The sequence below is a fragment of the Sciurus carolinensis genome, chromosome 7 (genome assembly GCF_902686445.1).
Source record: "Sciurus carolinensis chromosome 7, mSciCar1.2, whole genome shotgun sequence".
Lineage (NCBI taxonomy): Eukaryota > Metazoa > Chordata > Mammalia > Rodentia > Sciuridae > Sciurus > Sciurus carolinensis.
In genome coordinates, this window is record NC_062219.1 from 142,154,670 (window position 1) to 142,174,907 (window position 20,238).

General features: G+C 44.2%; 1 protein-coding gene and 1 long non-coding RNA gene across 5 annotated transcripts in view; one reads left to right on the forward strand and one right to left on the reverse strand.

The window, feature by feature from the left end:
• The window catches only part of Elovl2 (ELOVL fatty acid elongase 2), a 60,733-nt gene that overhangs the window by 13,654 nt on the left and 26,841 nt on the right, over positions 1-20,238 (reverse strand). The window contains exons 1-3 of one of the 3 annotated variants that reach the window (XM_047558916.1): positions 7,361-7,446; positions 4,605-4,668; positions 252-439 (exon numbers count right to left, since the gene is read on the reverse strand). In XM_047558916.1, coding sequence (XP_047414872.1) covers positions 252-439; positions 4,605-4,668; positions 7,361-7,402 — 294 coding nt within the window. In that variant the 5' untranslated portion in view covers positions 7,403-7,446. Of the gene's footprint in view, positions 1-251; positions 440-2,558; positions 2,752-4,604; positions 4,669-7,360; positions 7,447-20,238 lie in introns of those variants that run through there. The other 2 variants (XM_047558917.1, XM_047558918.1) reach the window with 2 other exon arrangements.
• On the forward strand, positions 2,999-16,044 carry LOC124989014 (uncharacterized). Of its 2 annotated transcripts, XR_007109537.1 has the most exons (5): positions 2,999-3,068; positions 3,756-3,834; positions 3,975-4,045; positions 8,548-8,730; positions 15,375-16,044. It is a non-coding gene; the product is annotated as an uncharacterized LOC124989014 (long non-coding RNA). The 2 variants fall into 2 exon arrangements; XR_007109536.1 differs by lacking the exon at positions 2,999-3,068 and having other exon boundaries at positions 3,288-3,834.

Consider the following 20,238-nt stretch of genomic DNA (forward strand, 5'->3'; position numbering starts at 1 on the left):
TATAATTTTGTTTTACATAACACATGATCTTTAAAGGCCCATTCAAATTTAAATTATCCTAAATTTCAATTGGACTAAGGATCAAAGAAATAGGCTGAAATCAGAAGGACTTCCAGCACTTTGGGAAGGAACAATGTCAAATGCCGGAACAAATTCTTCAGATCTTAACAGTAGTGAGAGCAACTGTGGAGCATTCTGGTAGGCCAGATGTGTGCTTCCTAAACACTCAGTTTTTAGCTGGAAACACTTACCTCTACCAACATGTAGGCGGAGAGAAGTGTAATGCCAAGATTATACAAGGTGAGGATTCCCCTGAGAGAAAAAGCAGGTCTGTTCTTCATGTATTTGTTACCCAGCCATATTGAAAGCAAATAGATGACAGTAAGAACAAAGGTAGGCAGGTAAGAGTCCAACATGAACCACCCTCTGACTCGGGAATCTGAAAAGAAGCACACTGTGAGAATCCTGAGGAGGAAGGCTTTGGTTAGCAATACTTTTTTTTATACAGCATTTTCCCCCTTTTATCCTTAGGGGGTATGTTCCACGATCACCCATGAATGCCATATACTGTTTTTTCCTATACATACACAAATTTAATGCCTTTTTTCATTTTAACTAAGCACTTATCACACACCATAGTCAAAACTTTTTTGGTCTGTAACAGCAACACTAGCACAGATTTTTTTTTTTTCCTTCACAATTTTATAGATTTGTTCTTACTGTAGATCTTAGTAACCTCAGTATTGTATTTTTTTCTTAAGAACTTTTTAACTTGGAAGCATTTTATGGCTTCTCTTTGGCATATTCAAATTACCAGCATCACTAATCTCTCACAGTGGAGCCATTTTAAGTATAAGGGCTACGATTACATTGTCCATCTGATATCCAGGAAGGTTACACATCTACCACCTCCCTCATTATTGCTAACATCCTCCCATGGGGAAGATCTGGATAGTCAGAAGGCATGTGAACATTGTATCCTAATTCCTAAAAGCCACATTGTCTAGAATTTGCCTAGGATCATTATACAATAAATCAGGAGTGGGTGTATTGTTCTAAACAGAATCCTGGGATTATAATACAGGAAGCATCAGAAGCTGAAGATAGCAAAGGCTTGGAGCTGATGATTGAGAAGTGAGAATAGAAAACAAAGACAAGGACCTGGCAAAGGACTGAAAGTATGAATAGGAGGGAGGCAGAACCTGGGTGGATCAAGTGCCCCTGACTCTTAAAAGCCTGGATTGAAGCTCATGCAACAGATAGTTCCACAACAGAATTCTTAACACCTGGGAATGAATAACTGTAGGCATGATGACTTTTGCTCTTTTTGTTTAAAGACCTAGAATCAAAGATTGCATACTATTTCTATTCTCCATGAAGAGTTTAAAGAGCTAGTTTCATCAACAGGCAATGCCCTTTCCTTGATCAACTCCCCCAGTCTCAGTTCCTCTTCCTGGTATGCCTTTGGTTAAACCATCTTTCATAAAGACAGCACCATTTTGTGGGAAAAGTGCCTCCTCGAGACGTATGCCATTACTTTCTCTGTACACTTTTCCCACTGGTGATAGAGATAAGGGAAAAAAAAAAAAAAAAAAGCTCAGCATTACTGTCTCACAGATATCACCTCTCACCCATTTCCCTCTTAATCACCTGTTCTAAGCCTGTGCTATATGCCACTTCCCGATGCTCATTTCCATATTGAAAAGTCATCCTCGTCCTTTCTTGTCCAGATGAAAGGCCCTGCCTTCTGAAGGGAGCCATTTCCTACTCTTTCATAACTACAGCTCCTCCATTGCATAATGAAATCATCATTAATTTATTATGGCCATAACTGTTACTAAGCATTTATTCTGTTCTGAATCCTGCATTAGCTTAACCTCAAAGCAATCCTGTTATGTTGGTGATATTATTCCCAGTTTGCTTTTGAGGAAAAATAACTTATACTACCCTCTTGTAATGACAGTGTATCCCCCCAAAAGATATGATGAAGCCCTAACTCCTGGTATCTGACTGTTACCTTATTTGGAAATGGGTCTTTGCAAATGTAACCAACTTAAGTTGAGGTCATACAGGATTAAGGTGAGTGTGGTCCTGTAAAAGGCGGGGGAGGTTTGGATTCAGGGACAAAGGAGAAAACCATGTGAAGACAGAGATGGGGTGACGCATCAACAAGCCATGGAACCCCAAGGATTGACAGCATCCACCAGAAACTGGTAGAGAAGCCCAAGAGATTCTTCCCTATCACCTCAGAGGGAGAGAGGCCCTGCTAACACCTTGATTTCGGACTGCTGGCCTCCCTAACTGAAAATAAATTCGTTATTTTAAGCTACCTAGTTTGTAGTACTTTGTTACAGCAGCTCTAGGAAAAGAACACACCTACTGTAGTCCTTAACAGCTTTCCAGTTATTTTAGACATGCTCGCTTTACCTTCCCAACTCTAGTATATGTTCTAGGAGAGAGTGACCAGGTCTTTGTACCTAAAAATATTTGCTACAGTTCTCAAGAATAGTCATAACTGCTTCAACAAAAAACATGGGAACAAATGTAACATTTCTTACCTTTGGGACCTAGGAAATGTTAGCTCTGCATCTGTGTCAGGTGTGTACCTCGGCAGTACTGATATCAGGTACACAAAATCAGATGACGGGACACCTAGAAGCTTACTCAGTATCATGCCAGGCAATTTAAGCTGGGGTCACCTTGAGGAAGGGAAAAGGATTCTTGATGCTTAGATACTGGACACCCTGTCACTGTAGAGGACATGTAATTCAGTTGTCAACTGTACAGTTTCCTTACTACTGAGGAGAGCTTCCACTAAAACGACCACAGCCAAGTAAACAAATGCAATACTCTCCCCAACTGAGCCCATATTTGCATGACTCCACACCATGCAGATTTTACTGATGGCAAAGTTCAGTGTGAACTTGGCTCAGAGACACTGTTTAACTCTGGTGGGCGTGTCCAGTAGAAAGCCAGTCACCGAGTTCACAGTTCTTCAGTATCCTGCAGGCCTAAGTGAGAGGCTCACCCTCTTCCCTGAGCTGCTTTCCACCCACTAGACCAGCAAGGTAGGGAACACACGAAAGTAGGTACATAGACAGATCCTCTCCCTTGCTATCCATAGGACCACCAGGAGGAGAGAAGGCGGGGGGGGGGGAATGGATTTTTTTAAAAAAGCTATCCACTATCCATAATCAAAGTATCATATTTTATATACATGATATTTATTTAATTAATTTATTTATTTGTGCACTGGGGATCAGACCCAGGGCCACTTTACCATTAAGCTACATCCCGAGCCCTTTTTATTTTCTATTTTGAGACAGGGTTTTGCTAAGTTTTTGAGGCTGGCCTCTAACTTGTGATCCTTCTGCCAAAGCCTCCTGAGTCACTGGGATGTCAAGTATGAGCCACAATTCCGGCAGAGTATCATTATATTATGACTGTATATATCATCACATTAACTTGGAATAGTTTAGAGAGCCTCTATAGGAACTGGGTAGGGGGTATCAAAACAATATCCAAGGGGGTATATACAGGAAAAAAAGGGACGTTTTCCTTCCTTTTGCCCCAGAGTTGAGGGAATAACTAGAGGAACGATGGATTTTCTACGGGTTTGTGAACCAGCAAGGCTCAATTGGAACAAAACATTTTGTCTAGAATTCATTCATTTGTGAAATATATAGTACCTACTACATTCCCCAAACCATGATAAGCCCTGCAGAAATGCAGGCCTGGTTCCTCCCTCGTGGCAGACCTTGCTGAGGATAACAATGGTGTGTGCCAAGGAAGGACAATCACACAGGCCTGCTGCAGAGGAGCCTCACTGTAAAGGTAACTTTCAACTGATATCTCAAGTGTGAGGAGCTGACCAGATTGGGAAGGAGGATGGGGAAAGTAGGGAGGAATTCCATGCTCACAGAGCAGCACATAATGTAACCGTATGTATCTGAGGAATTAAAATGTGTTTCCAGTGGCTGGGTCAAAGCTGAGTAAGGAAGACTAGAACAGAGTTGGAGCAGCAGCTGGGACCACATAATTCAAGGTAATGTTTCCCTTGATAAGAAGTTTGGTTTGACCTTATGAATTTTAAGATACCACATAGTATGACTTAGGTCTTTAGAATATTATTCTAGCTGATGCTTCATAAATGATTGGAAGAAGAAAGACTGTTAGGAGCATCACAGTCTAAATGGCTGGTGATGGAGAATGATAGAGACTTCCAAGCTCACCCCAAAGGCTGGGGTAGAGAAAGTTCACCTGTCTTTAAGGCAGGGATTCTACAGATGACTACATGTAAGGTGGAAGGTGACTAGGCACTGAAGAATGGAGAGGGACGTAGTACCTTAAGGAAGAAAGCTGCAGTCTGGCTTTGGAGCCAAAGAGACAATGGAGGAAAACACTACATGTTATTGTGTTCCTGCTTCCTGCTCCCAGAACTTCAACACCAGGTGAAGTTGAGCAGGAGGAGAAACGGGCCCTTGGGGATGTTCTGGGAGGACATTCAAGGTGAGGGTACGACACTGTTTTCAAGACACCAGCGACAACATAACCCTTTTCTATAACTAAATGGCATTCTTCCTGCTCTCAAGTGGCTCACTCACCTCGAGGCCCAAACATATAATCCAAAAAAGCATTGACTTCATCATCAAAGGCCTTTAGATGCTCCTAAAAAGAGAAAGAAAACATCATTTAAGTGCTGTTCATTTTTCAACTCTCAAAACAAACCACTGCCCTCCACACTCAGTTACAGTCTCCAAGGGCCCAGCTTCAAGGAGTGTTGACTGCAAAGACAGATGGGAAGCGCAGCCTCACCTTTCACAAGATTGCAGAAACTTGGAAGGAAACGATTCCTCTTTCATTTCCTCAGTAAGAGGAGTCCTGGAAAACAGACTTGTTGCATTTAAACTCTAGGCCTTTTACCTCGGAAGTGCAACTGTTTCATGTGCAGCTTCCACTGCTGCAATTAAGGAGCTGTGTGTAGGCAACAGGAAAGTCCATGAATAATATAAATGCAATTTTTAAATGGGAAATTAAACTGCACTGTATTTCATTAGGCCAAATCTAAAGTTTTAAAGAGAACTTTTTCAAGTAAGGAAATTGTGCACTATAGCTAATTTTTTTTTAACATCTACTTAATGTTACAATAAAGAATGTCTCTTGGGTGCACCAGATTCATTACTGTCATTTTAAATGGACTTGGCTGGGGCTGAATATTGCTAAGCATCTTAAGTTGGCCACTGCCGATTTTATCTAGCTCTGATCCATGCATTTCTGCTGTTACACTGTCCCCTACCTTCCACACTGTAGGTCTAGAGTTCCTCCTCAAGCAAAGGGAGGAAAAGAGCACAAGCCAGTATTTCCAGAAAAGGGATGGCTGGTAAGGACTCTGGGCCAGCAGACTGGTCCCTGAGCTGGCTGGGGGTTGAATGGGGCAGCCTCAGGAAGTTCACACAGAACAAGCTCTAGATCCAACAGCTGGAGTGCAGTCAAGACACCAAAAAAAGCGTGAGTGCCACGAGGACGAGGGGATCTATTGGTGGCACCTGAAAAAGAAGGATCTGCCCAAGTGCAACTGGCATTACCCAACTGGACCTATTCCAGATTCATATCTTTGATCCTGAGAGAAATTTCAAGGGAATTTAGATCTCTGAGCACCTTAGGAAGCCTGGGAGGGAAGATGGGAACTCCATTTACTAGTACCTACTATTGTTGGCCAAGGCATTAGCAACTTTGTTTTCCTTATTTCATAACATCTTTATAAAAAGTATGTTGGCTAAATCAAGTCTGGATATTTTTCAACAGTACTTTTATGTGGGGGAACTCAGAAGCCCCCCTGACTTTAGAAAGGTCAGTTACCTAACTTATCAGTGTGACAGGATATGATCTGTGTGGCTGCTGGAGCAGGCAGGTCTGTCCAGAGGCCCGTCATTCTCAGCAGAGCAGGTTAAAGAACCTCAAGGATGTAACCTGCCCTTGCAGCAGATGCCAATGGAATCTTCCATTGCCACATCCGTGAACAAATGTTTAAACTTTAGTTTGTTTGCTAAGGTTCAAATCCATTTTCCAAAATTTGTAGAGCAAATAAAACTAAAAGGTCAAAAAACTCATTCTATAAACTTGCAGAAATTTATTCAAAATGAAAGAGTAGAAACAAAAGAAAAATATGAAGCAGATAATGCAAAATATGAATAAGAAGGACATTCTGTTCTTTCATTCACTAATCAGTTATTTGAGCATTGCCACAAGCCAGAATCACGTCTCATGCTGAAGCAAAAAGTCAACTGAGACATGGTTCCTATCTTTCCAGTTTTCAGTCTAGAAGGCAAGTCAGATGAAAGTCGCAGTGCCAGTACTTAACTACTATGAGATTTACAGAGATGTACTGTAAGAGGATAGGGGAAAGCACTTCAATTTAGATTGCCCAAAAAGAGAAAGCTTCCAGGAAGAGATGAAGCTGTGGCTGACTTTTGAAATACTCCAACATTGTCTAGAGGGAGGAAAGAAAGCACACACCCAGGGAGAGACAGCACGGACAAACTGCGGCATTGCTCACTTGGGAAATGTTCATGACCAGGGTCTCTAGTGACCTGGACGACAAATACAGCCAATGCAGGAAAATCAGAAGCCTGGGATTTTCTGTATTTCTGGGTCATTTCACATAGTGAGCAAGGAGGTTATGCTGGTTGGGTAAAATATAAGCAAAGTACACAGAATTTTGTGGTGTTAGTTAACTGAAGACCAACACTTAGCCAAGAATGATGGAGGAGAGCATGGACAGGGAAATAACAGTACATGAACAAATGGAAAAGCGCACCGGGAAGCTTCTCAAGGTTAGCATCATAACCCAGGAGCAGAGAAAGCCAACTTCATGCTCTTCTTCATTCAACCAACATTTTTTTTTTTTTTTTTTTGCAGTACTAGGGATCGAACTCAGGGCCTTGTGCTTGCAAGGCAAGCACTCTTCCAGCTGAGCTATCTCCCCAGCCCTCAACCAACATTTTTAATGAGTCTGTATGTCTGTCAGATGTTTGAAGAAAAGAGATCAAAGTGGTTGGCACAAAAGCTTATAGATAATTAGGAAGGTGAGACATATATAGAAAGGTGAATAGTAAGCAATTGAGGGAGGGAGCTCAAACTGCCAGTAGTGAGAGATAGGAGTGAGGACTTCAGATGGGTTTTTAAAGATGGTTAGACTCTGGATAGATCAGAAGGGAGGGGAACAGTCGTGCCCTTAGACCTGAGCAAGGCAAGTGCTATCCTGAGCTCTACACTTTCAAGGATCCTTTCCTAGTCATCCTTTGACCATATCCCATCACACAGGAAAAAAAAATCCTTTGGACCAAGGAAACATGCTTACCCATGGGCACAACGTCTCCTCTCCAGAAGTTTCAAGATCCATAGGCCTTGGGACTCTCTATCAACTAACCCCAAAAACACTTCCCAAACTCCTTGCCCCCACAAGAAAGTCCACGTTCCATGACTTGGAATTCAGTTTGTGGTTGTATACAACAGATAGCTAAGGAACAGAAAGGATGGAAGTAAGTAAGGAGGGTGTTATTTTTTGTGTCCCTGATTACTTAATATAGTTGGTGGGAATGTAAAATGGGACAACCACTTTTCAAAGCACTTTGGCAGTAAAATCAAACATACACCCACTATATGATCCAACACACCATTTCTAGGTGTCCATGCAAGACAGAACAAATAATATTTCCATGCAAAGACCTGTATGCAAATATAGAGCTTTGTAATAGCTAAAGATAGCAACCCCAAATGCCCATCAACAGGTGATAAGTTGGGTATAGTTGGGTATACGAGACAAAGGTTAGCAACATAAAGGACTGAACCACCAATGCACACACAACACAGGAAGAGCTCCAAATTATCATGCTGCCAAGCAAGCTAAAGAATATATACTATATATCTCCATTTACATGAAATTCTAGAAAATATAATTTATAGTGCTTGGGGACTGCAAAGGAAGAAACCAGAATATCCTTCAAAAATAATGGTTAAGTAAGGACATCTGTTCATATGCTTAAGTGAGAATCTGGAGGCAGCAGAACTGTACTACATAGCATGTTAAAGATGTCTTCATGCTAAAGATAAATGATTCCACATGGAAAGCAGAATTTAGAGAAAATCAAAAGCAACAGAAATGGTGTCAGGGACCAAGAAGTTCTCATTCTGAGGACGTTCTGACCTTTATGATAAGCAGCAGCCCAGGGAGCATTTTGCGGTTGCCTCCCCTGCACAAACACCCTGCAGCTGACTCAGGCACCCTGCAGCTGAAGGCTGACGGATTCCCGGAGCGCGCCCCCTCCCCACTCCTGGCTGATAGTTCTGCCTGTGGCCCACTGGCGTGAACTTGCACCTTATCAGGAGCCCAAAAGAAAAACACAGCCAACCAGCCTGTGTCTCATCATACCCCTCATTCCCTCAGCATGAATACCCTTGAGAACAATAAAAATTTGCAGCTTGATCAGAATTCCTGTCTTGCTGTCACTCCCTGTGTCTCTTGTCCCTCCATTCCTTCTCTCTTAGGTTTGCCGTCCTGCGTTGATGTCCTGCAGGTCAGGACAGTTGGCACCCAACGTGGTTGACTCGAGCCTTTGTCTGAGAAGCGAACGCCGCCCTCCGGGGAAGCCTTGGCCAAGCGGGATTCGGGATCGCCTCGGTAAACGCGACTGGGAGTCAGATCCAGGAGGAGAGTGAGGCCGGCGCAAGGTGAGTGACATACCGTGGGACAAGCAGTTTCGTCACATGATTTGTTTCTGTCGGGTCTCAAGGAGGCCCTCAAGACCCGGGGAGCGCGTGTTAAGAAAAAGGACTTAAAATTATTCTTTTCATACATAGAGTATTTGTGTCCTTGGTTTCCCCTCGAGGGGTCAACTGATGGTAAAAGGTGGCTCAGAGTAGGGGACTGCCTCAAAGATTATTATGAAACTTTTGGTCCTCAAAAGGTGCCTGTCACTGCCTTTTCTTATTGGAATTTAATTAATGAGATTCTTAAAAGTTCACCCTTTGACAGTGGTACTTTAAAACTTGTAAAAATTGGGGAGCAGGCAATGCAATCCATCTCTCGCCCCCCCTCGGCATGCCCTTTGGTTAGTATTCAAATGCCCCCTACTCAGCCTTCTCAGGACCCCGGGACCCTCCCAGACCCCACCTTACCAAAAGAGTCCCCTAAAAATCCCCCTAAGATTTATCCGGTTTTAAATCCCTATGATGAGGTGACCCCAGAGGAGGAGGCTACCCTGGAGGAGGCAGCGGCTCAACACCATTCTCCAGACCTGCCACCTCTTAAAAATCCACTTCCCACTTATACACCCCTGCCTTTCATGCTTCAGCCCTTCAGGGACCTACTGCCCCCCCACAACATTTTTCCCCCGCTTCCCTTGCCTAATCTAACCCCTTTACGCGAGTCTCTCCAACACAGGCGGGAACAAATCCAACTTTTAAAAGAACTAAAAGCCCTTGATGCAGAACTTCGCTCACTGGCCTTGGGCACGGAGTTAACACAAACTGGCCCAAAACCCCTTAATACTCATAAGGTGAAGCCGCGTGGTCAGCCTGTTCTTGCCTTTCCAGTTACTCGCAGTCAAGCAGATCAGCTCGCACAGACTAAGGCAGAGGGTCTAGAAGGAGGTCAGGAAAAGGAATCAGGGGAGGAACAAGAGGTAGAACCAGAGGGAGAACAAGAGGAGGACCAGGAATCGGGGGATGAGGAGGAGCCCACCTCTGGACAGAGTGGAGCCCTTGGTTCTTATAAAAGGCTGAGTCTCCGTTTTCTTGAAAGACTTAAAAAGGCTTGTGCTCAGTATGGCCCCACTGCACCTTATACACTGGTCTTGCTAGAGAACCATAGTACACAATGGCTCACCCCTAATGATTGGAAATTTTTGGCCCGAGCCACCCTCAGGGCGGGTGACTTCCTGTTGTGGAACCCAGACTTTAGGGAATACTGTCGGGAAACTGCCCAAAAAAATTCAACCAAGGCTTCCTCTAAATCTTGGACCTATGTTAAACTAGTGGGTAACGTGCCATTTGATACTAACCCTAAACAGGTGCGCTTCCCTACTGGGCTCCTAGCACAGGTTCAAACTGCTGGTTTGCACGCTTGGAGACGGCTACCTCAAAAGGGCTCGGCCACCACCTCCCTAGCAGGGTCCTGTCGTGCCTTACAGTGACTTTGTTGCCCGGCTTAATCTAGCTGCGGAGCGCTTACTTGGACCAAGTGAAAGCGAGAGCTCCTTTGTAAAATATCTTGCCTTTGAAAATGCCAACCCAATATGTCAAGATGTTCTTCGGCCCCATAAAGATAAAGGGGACCTTTCTGACTTCATTAGGCTGTGTGCCGGGGTAGGAACAGCCCATGCCATGGGTCTTGCTATTGGCGCCACCTTCACCAAGGCCCTTCACAACCTTGGCCCACGTACTTGCTTTACTTGCAAACAACCTGGCCATTTTGCACGAGAGTGCCCAACAGGGAGACTGGGTCAAGGACCCATATCTCCTCAAACAGGGTCTAAACCACCTCCACTCACCCTTTGCCCTAAATGTGGTAAAGGTCGCCACTGGGCCAAGGAGTGTAGATCCAAGATCAATGCCCTTGGACAGCCTATTCCAACTTCTCGGGAAACTCCTCTCGGGGCCAGCCCCTGGCCCCGACTGCCCCCAGAACAAACCCAGGGGCAATAAGCTTTGTTCCCTCTCAGACTCCCAACCCAATCCAGGACCCCTGTCCTTCTCCACAATCATCTCCCTCCAATGCGCTACCCCAGGCAGCACAGGATTGGCCCTCTGTGCCTCCACCGATACAATATTAGACTCTATGGAAAGACCCCAAATAATTCCCACTGGGGTTGTAGGCCCCCCTCCACCTCATATGTGTGTTCTTATTCTTGGGAGAGCTTCTACCACCTTACAAGGTGTTCAGGTCTTCCCTGGCATCATTGATAATGATTACACTGGAGAAATTAAAATACTGGCCACAGCTATTAACGGAGTAGCGGCCATCCCTGCAGGAACAAGAATTGCACAATCAATACTCCTTCCCCTCAATTCAGGAAACACTCCTGCCACCCAAAATTCACCACGAAACACGGCCTCTTTAGGTTCCTCTGATGTATATTGGGTCCAACCTATCTCCCACAAAAGACTCACTCTTACTTTATTTATTGAAGGAAAGAAATTCCAAGGGATCCTAGATACTGGTGTGGAAGCCACAGTTATTTCTCAAAAATATTGGCCATCAGAATGGCCCCTCACCTCATCACTAACTGACCTTAAAGGAATAGGGCAATCAAAAAACCCCTTAGTTAGCTCCAGGGCGCTCAATTGGACTGACACAAAAGATAACACAGGAAATAAAGGAACTGTTACCCCCTTCGTTGTTCCTGATCTCCCTGTCAACCTTTGGGGACGAGACATTCTAAGCCAAATGAAAGTTATTCTTGCTAGTCCCGACTCTTCAGTCACTCATCAAATGCTTCGTATGGGCTTTATCCCTGGTACAGGCCTTGGGAGGCTAGGACAAGGACAGGTTGAGCCTGTACAGCCCATACAAAAAACAGACAAATCTGGACTTGGGTATTTGGATTTTTAGTGTCGATCCCAGACCCTCCTGTACCCCATGCAAAATTATTTGGGAAACTCAAACTCCTGTGTGGGTGGATCAGTGGCCCCTTACCCAAGAAAAATTAGAGGCCGCCTCCATGTTAGTACAGGAACAGTTGACAGCCGGCCATGTGGAACCCTCAACCTCACCCTGGAACACTCCTATTTTTGTTATTAAGAAGTAATCAGGCAAATGGCGCCTTTTACAGGATTTGCACGCTATCAATAAGGCTATGAGCCTGATGGGGGCACTACAGCCAGGCATCCCTATACCAGTAGCTATTCCTAGGGACTATTATAAAATGGTCATCGACTTAAAAGATTGCTTTTTTACTATTCCTTTACATCCTGAGGACAGAGCCTATTTGGCTTTCAGCCTTCCCCGCATCAATTTTCAGGGCCCTATGCAAAGATTTCAATGGAAGGTCCTTCCCCAGGGTATGGCTAACAACCCTAGTCTTTGCCAAAAACATGTTGTTCAAGCAGCAGACCCTGTGAGAGAGCGGTGGCCACAAGTTTATATATTACATTATATGGATGATTTGTTAATCGCTGCACCTAATACCTATGATCTTAACGATTGTTATTTGGATCTCTAGAAAGCCCTCACTGCCTTGGGACTTCAGATAGCCCCTGATAAGGTTCAGACACAGGACCCCTACACCTACTTGGGCCTCAAACTTCAAACTAATCAAATTCAAATCCCTAATATACAATTGCGTGTGGACCATCTCCACACTCTTAAGGATTTCCAAAAATTACTAGGGGACATCCAATGGCTAAGACCATATTTAAAACTACCAACCTATGTGCTTTTGCCTCTTAATGATATTTTAAGGGGAGATTCTGACCCCTCTTCTCCTCGAGAGCTTACTCCTGAGGCGCGGCAAGCATTAATTCAAGTCACAGAAGCCATTGCTCAACAATTTGTTACACAAATATCTTATAACCTTCCTTTGGTTTTGGTTATATTACACACCCCTCATACACCCACGGGACTATTCTGGCAGCGGGATCCACATTTTAAAAATAAAGGTTGCCCCTTGCTTTGGGTTCATTTGCCCGCCACATCCTCTGAAGTTATTGCTGTCTATCCTGCTCAGGTAGCTTCTATCATTATTAAAGGTCGCCTGCTTTCTCGACAACATTTTGGCAAAGACCCTGATAGTATTCTGATTCCATACACTAAGGATCAGACCTAATTTTTACTACAGACAAGGGATGAATGGGGTATTACCCTATCAGGCTTTTTGGGAACAATTGATAACCACCTTCCCAATGACCCCCTTTTGCATTTTGCTCAATTACATCCATTTATTTTTCCTCGGGTTACTCAGAAGGCTCCTATTCCACAAGCCCTTACTGTTTTTACAGATGGCTCCAGCAACGGCTGTGCAGCCTTTGTTGTTGATAATCAGCCCACCACCTTTGACACTGCTTATCCATCAGCACAGCTTGTAGAATTTTTTGCTATAACACAAGTCTTTATGACATTTTTTGATAAACCTGTTAATATTTATACAGACAGTGCTTACATTGCCCATTCTGTGCCCCTATTGGAGATTTCACCCAGCATTAAGGCTTCTTCCAATGCAGCCTTTTTGTTTAACCAGCTTCAACAACTAATTCAGGCTAGAAAACATCCATTTTTCTTAGGACACATTAGAGCACATTCTGATCTTCCCAGTCCCCTATCACGGGGTAATGCTCAGGCTGATGCAGCCACTCGCTCCCTTTTCCCAGTTCTTATTGGATCCATCCAAGAGGCCACAGATTTACATAACCTTCACCACTTAAATTCTCAGAGCCTTCGGTTACTTTGTAGAATTACCAGGCAACAAGCAAGGGAAATTGTAAAAGCATGTCCTGCTTGCATTGTCTCCCTTCCTATTCAACATCTGGGTGTTAACCCTCGAGGATTACTGCCCAATCAGATTTGGCAGATGAATGTTACTCACTTTCCCGAATTTGGAAAAACAAAGTACAAACATGTTTCCATAGATACTTTTAGTGGCTTTATTTTTGCATCACCGCATTGCGGAGAAGCTACCAAGGATGTCCTTTCTCATCTTGTCTCAGCCTTTTCCATAATGGGAAAGCCAGCACATATTAAGACAGATAATGGCCCTGCATATACCAGTACCAAGTTCAAACAGTTTTGTGCCACTCTTCAAATCTCTTATACTACTGGAATTCCATATAACCCTCAAGGTCAAGGCATTGTGGAACGTGCACACCTCACCTTAAAAACCTGGTTTGCCCGCCTTAAGGCCTCTTCCCTTGCATTTACCACTCCCAGGGATCGCCTTAATCATGCATTATTTGCTCTTAACTTTCTTACCCTAGACAATGAAGGACATAAGGACATTCGGTCGCGGACAGACATTGGCATCCCTCTTCTAATTCTGCTCGCCCATCTGTTATGTGGCGCGATCCTTTAACAAGTAAATGGAAAGGCCCAGATCCCGTCCTCATTTGGGGACGAGGCTCAGCTTGCATTTTAGATCAAGAACAAGCAGCCCCAAGATGGTTATCAGAACGCCTGGTCAAACAGGTCAATGATTTACCACAACCCAGGGACGGAAACCTTCCCCCTGAGGATGAATCTTCCTCTCTTACAGATGCAGCCGACAATCTATGTGAAAAATCCCCTGAATGGCAAACCCTGTGACTGCACACCATTGCTTCTCTGGATAATGGCTGCCTGTTCACATGCTCTTCCACAGCCATGCAGGATTTGAGGACCCTGCTAAGGTCCCCTCCTTTGCTTGCTGCTTATCGTATCTATAGGTCCTTTGATATTCAATAAGATCATGGCTTTTCTTAGAGTTCATATTGAGGCTATACTGGTGAAACCTATTCAGGTTCATTACCATCGACTGGAGATGATGGATCGTGATGGTGATCTTAAAAGACCATCACCCCTGTGAGCTGAACTGGATAGCCAACGACGGGTAAGATTCGTGAGAGCTCATACCAACCTAAGACAGGAAATGAGGGCTAGAGCCTCATTATCCAATGATGGGTAAGGATGCTGCTCTGTCACGGACAACCTAAGACAGGCGCAGTTCCCGAGGGATTGTCACTCCAGCGCTGTACCTGTTCAGGCAAGCCACGCCCCCGCCTCGCCACATAGCCTCTATCACCCCTTTAAAATATGGCTTTCAGAATATGGTCAATAATTTTATATAAGAAAGGGGGAAATGTCAGGGACCAAGAAGAAGTTCTCATTCTGAGGACGTTCTGACCTTTATGATAAGCAGCAGCCCAGGGAGCATTTTGCGGTTGCCTCCCCTGCACAAACACCCTGCAGCTGACTCAGGCACCCTGCAGCTGAAGGCTGACGGATTCCCGGAGCGCGCCCCCTCCCCACTCCTGGCTGATAGTTCTGCCTGTGGCCCACCGGCATGAACTTGCACCTTATCAGGAGCCCAAAAGAAAAACACAGCCAACCAGCCTGTGTCTCATCATACCCCTCATTCCCTCAGCATAAATACCCTTGAGAATAAAAATTTGCAGCTTGATCAGAATTCCTGTCTTGCTGTCACTCCCTGTGTCTCTTGTCCCTTCATTCCTTCTCTCTTAGGTTTGCCGTCCTGCGTTGATGTCCCGCGGGTCGGGACAAAATGGAGCTCACTGAAGAACCATAACCCAAGCACCCTAATGCAAGTTAGCCTACTCAACCTCGTGACAGCCTGTTTCTGCCAGCACCTCCACTACCACCTCTAATGCCATCTCATCCCTACCCCTAGGAAACGGCACTGTGTAACACCTGGCTGATATCCTGTGCCTGTCCCTTCTTCCAGTAGAAGACTGCCTGGAAGTGGTGGCAACCACCTGAAACAGAGCACCAGACAGACTACAGAAATCTAGGACAGTCTTCCTGGCCATTAAATGGGTAATTCCCACGCCCCTTCCACTGACTCCTGCTTCAGCCATCACTTTCTGTGGGTATGTGGCAGACAAGAGAGCCAGGAAGGTCACATTTTGTTTGTTGCCTCCATGATGCTCACTGGAACTCCCACCCATCCCTAACTATACAGCCAGGTCAACATTACCAGCAAGACTTCATGTCTGTTCTTGAAAGGGTGAGGCCTGGGATCGCCTAGGACACCCCAACAGCCCACTTTTCTTCAGAAAAGGCTGTCCTGATCAGAACCATTACCACCAGGATCAAGGGCCATTCCACAGAAGCCCAGGCAGGAGGCAAGGCAGAAATGAACCCCACTACAAAACCCTGCTGTGCCGCTTCTGATCTGTAAAGGACCCCGGATTCAGCTTTGTCTTTCCTTCCTCTCTTCCTTTGTTCCCTTTCCCTCTTCTTCCTTACTTTCTTCTCACTTCATCCTTTATGTCTTAAGCATTTTGAGGTTTTAGCATCTGTCTATCATGACATTGTGTTGTATAAAAACTGATTCAAGAGTTCAGTGTTTGTTCTGTTTTGTTGATAGTTTTATACATTTTGAAGACAACCAGAATAGCAATCCTTCAGCACAAACTCACTGCTTTTTAAAATTAGCAAAAGCATTAAGTTCACAAACAGACTCTTACATGTGAAAGGAGACACAGATCCAAATCCTTCCTTCCTTGTATTTTAAGAGTGAACTAAGTCTGAATTGCTCAATGACAGCACGTCAGCAGATGGGACGGACAGGGGAAGAATATTTTATATTTGAGACTAACCTGACACATCTTAGCAGCTTCCCAGGAAGTTCAGGGTCAAGGCTGACTTGTATGGACAGAGGAGGAGATGTGGCTACGAGCTGTACACAATGAGGCCTTTATGTTGTACCCAGGTCTCAGTATGGTGGTCAAAAGTTGAAACCTCTTTCGGGAGACTCTTGGGGGATGTTCCCAGCCAGTCCCTCATGTATCTGAAGAAACTACATGTGTTCACATTTGTGACTGAAACTAGAAGCCTCGGACGTTTGATAAAAGTGAGCAGACACAAACGCATCCAGTTCTTTGGCTGCCATGCAACTGACCTCACAGTATCATGCACATGTTACACTGACACCCTGAACTGCCTTCCAGGGACCTACCCACTCAATATCCCCATCTTCCCTCTAGTGTTCTCTGAAGAGAGCAGTGAGGGAAGTTAGGCTGAGTGTAGGCAATGAGTGGGGGTACAAGAACTCTAAATGGTGTGTCTTACAGAATGATTTCCTAAAACTGAAACCTTAGTCTAAATTAAGTCCTGAAGAATTTGAGGAACACTTACATTTGGTTATCACATCTTAAAATAGAAATAAGCTAACCATATGGCGAGTAATACTGGCTACTATTTACCAAGCACTTAATATGTGCTGGGTATTTGAGTTACATCATCCACGGTTTCACAAAAACCTTTAAAAGCTGGGAATCTTTCTGACTTACAGTTGTTGAGCTGCAGGCTCAAGAGCACTGTGGCCAAGTCAAGCTTGAACTGCAGCTCAGGGTTCTCCTGCCTTCAGATGGAGAGGTTCCAGAGCCTGGGCATGAGAGGAAGTCCTCTGAGCAGGGCTCGCGTTCCTTCCTTGTGCTGCAGTGTCTGGGGACACTAAACTGACAAAGACATGGGGCTGATTTTATCTGCCCCCTGGGTAGCCCCGAGTTGACAGGACAGTTTCAACAGGGAATAAACAGACTTTTCAAAGGCCAGAACGTTGACTGCAGTCTTGCTTATTACACGCTGCTCTCCCACGTGGCTCTCCATCTCATTCGGGGTTTGGTCAGATGACAGCTCCTTACATGCCTCCCTGGTCGTCTCTCGTGGAATGACAGAGGAAAGTTATACAATGGCCTCCTCAAGTTTTAAAAGAAAATCAATTTTTAATTGGTCGGTTTGACAAAAGATATCATCATATAAAATGTCTACAAAGTATAAACCTATTTAGAAATTTTTTACTAAGTACCTGACAAGTAACTTAAATTTCCATCAAATATGCATTTGATTATTTTGTATTGATACAGATTAGTGATCAGCCCAATTTTCTATGGTAATCAGCAACAAGCATTTGGCTAAATCTTGAACCTCAAATCGCATACTCTAAATGACTAAAATCCAACTAGCTTCAAAAGATCAGTAAAGACAGTCCACCCCTCATGTTTCCATACTCGTCTTTCCAGGATGCTCAGAGGTCAAGAAGGCCCTTTAACTCGTTTCCACTCTGTTTTACCCACTAACACACAGCAGCAGAACAAGAATCCAGGTGAGCTACAGCTCAGTTCCCACAGCAAGAAAAGGATTTGCCTTCAACCAAAACAACCTGTGGGGGCTTCCTTCAAGGGATCTTCAGCAGTCCTTCCTGAATATGGGTCAGATTATCATTTTGTTAACAGTAAAACAGGTTAAAATTACACAAAAAGTCCCAAAGCAACCTATTTCAGTAACAACCTCATTATTTCTATCATTACAAGCATTGCTATTTCTATACCAGTATTTTAATACAATGCAAATAACACAGAGCTCAGTGGACAGCACTAAGGTAATTCAAACACACACTTGACCTCAAGTCCTTGATTACTTTTTAAATCTAGCATAAAATCTGAAAACTTTTAGAAAATCAAGTCACTGTTATGAGCTCCCTTGACTGACTGGTCCAGAGCTCAACAACCCTTACCACTGTTCTCAGTCTCTCTTCCCTGTGGACTCCCATGTGCCCTCTTCGCTCCAGGTCTATTCGTTCACTGGGGTGTCCCCAACGCACCATGCGTTCTCTGTGTGCCACAGCACATGAGTTCTTGCTTCTGCCTGGATGCCTCCCAGTTGTATTTTGGTTTCCCCAGGCCACTTACCTCCTCCCAAACCAGTCAAGACCCTCTTTGCCTGGCACACACTAGGTGTTCAAGAAAATGTGGTACATATACAGAATGGAGTATGATTCAGTCATAAAAAGAATGAAATTATGGCATTTGTTGGTAAATGGATAGAACTAGAGACTATCATGCTAAGTGGAATAAGTGAGTCCCCAAAAGTCAAAGGTTGAATATTTTCTCTGACACACAGAAGTTAATCTAAAATAATGTTGGAAGGAGAGGGGGTGGGGGAGAGGGAGGAGAGGAGAAGGGGAGGGGGTCAAGGGAATTGCATCAAAAAAGAGGAAAGACCAGTAGAGCAGATGAAGGGAAATGAGGGAAGGAAGGAGGAACAGGAAAAGTAAAGACAGTGGAATGAATCTGACCAAATTTCCTGTGTAGATACACACAGTGAACCCCAACATCAGGCATATCCACAAGACACTTAAAAAACAACAACCACGGGCTGGGGAGATAGCTCAGTCGGTACAGTGCTTGCCTTGCAAGCACAAGGCCCTGGGTTCGATCCCCAGCACCCAAAAAAAAAAAAAAAAAAACAACAACCACCACCACCAAAAATAACTAAAATTGCAGAAACATCAGTAGAGGCAAAGGAGAGGGGGTGGAGGAGAGGAAGTGCAGGGAACTGAATTGGAGAAATTATATTCCATGCTTTTATGTCAAAATGTATCCTAATGTTATACATAACAAATAAGAATTTTAAAGACCCATTTGTGGAATACCTCTATTAATGAAAGAATGAGTCTGCCAGTCACACCAGGAATGGGATAGCAAACATTAGGGGGTCTGCCTTTGACTTCTTTTCCTTTGACAACACTCTTCTTTAGCAGGTTTGGAGGATTATCAGGATTGAATTTTATGAACATGTATTTGGCAAGTGAAGAGTAGTGGGGAACAAAATGAGAGACACTGGGAAAGCTCTGGCAAAGTATCACTGTCTTTTTAAACTGGAGAGAGTTTAAGACCGGTGACTGGGGCTGGGGCTGGGGCTCAGTGGTAGGGCGCTTGCTAGCATGTGTGAGGCACTGGGTTTGAATCTCAGCACCACATGTAAATACATGAATAAAATAAAGGTCCATCAACAACTAAAAAATAATTTTTAAAAGGACAGCAATGATACCAAAAAATACTATAAAATAAAATAAGTGGAAAGTAGAAATCAGCAACCAGTAAAACCCTAGTCAAAACTTTTTTTTTGGTTTACTGGGAAATGGATCCAGCACTTTGTACATGCTAGGCAAACCTACCACCACTGAGTTACAGCTCCATCCCCGCAAATCTTTTTATTCTAGATTTTAAAGAGACAAACATCAATGTTTAAAAATTACTAATTTCCACATTGTTAAACAGCAATTTTCTGGAGTCCTGGGAGCACACATGCCTTTGACCTCTGCTCCTGCCACATGTGGCCAAGTGCTGCAGACGGTCTGCCTCTTGCCTGCAGAATATCTACAGATTGGCAGGAGAGTCCACTTTGCACAAGAACCTGAGCAATGTCTTTAGATGGAGCTGGTCCTGGGGAGGCACTGGCGGGGTAGCCAGACACTGACAAGACTGCCTCAGTAACCAAGCCCTGGATATGAGAGGAGTAGGTCATGCTAAATGCAGTAGAGGCTGTTACCTGGATCCTTCACGGGTCCCAGACAGAGAAGGCAATGAAGAAAAACAGATGCCCTTAACTTACAAAGATACTGGATTGCAAGATGGAGGCTTTGAAATCTAACACAAAAGAAAGGAGGAGACAGGCATTCTCCTCAACTTCTCCACAGAATGAAGTCTGGTATGTGCAGAGCTCCACTGTGTCACAGCTGGTGTCCA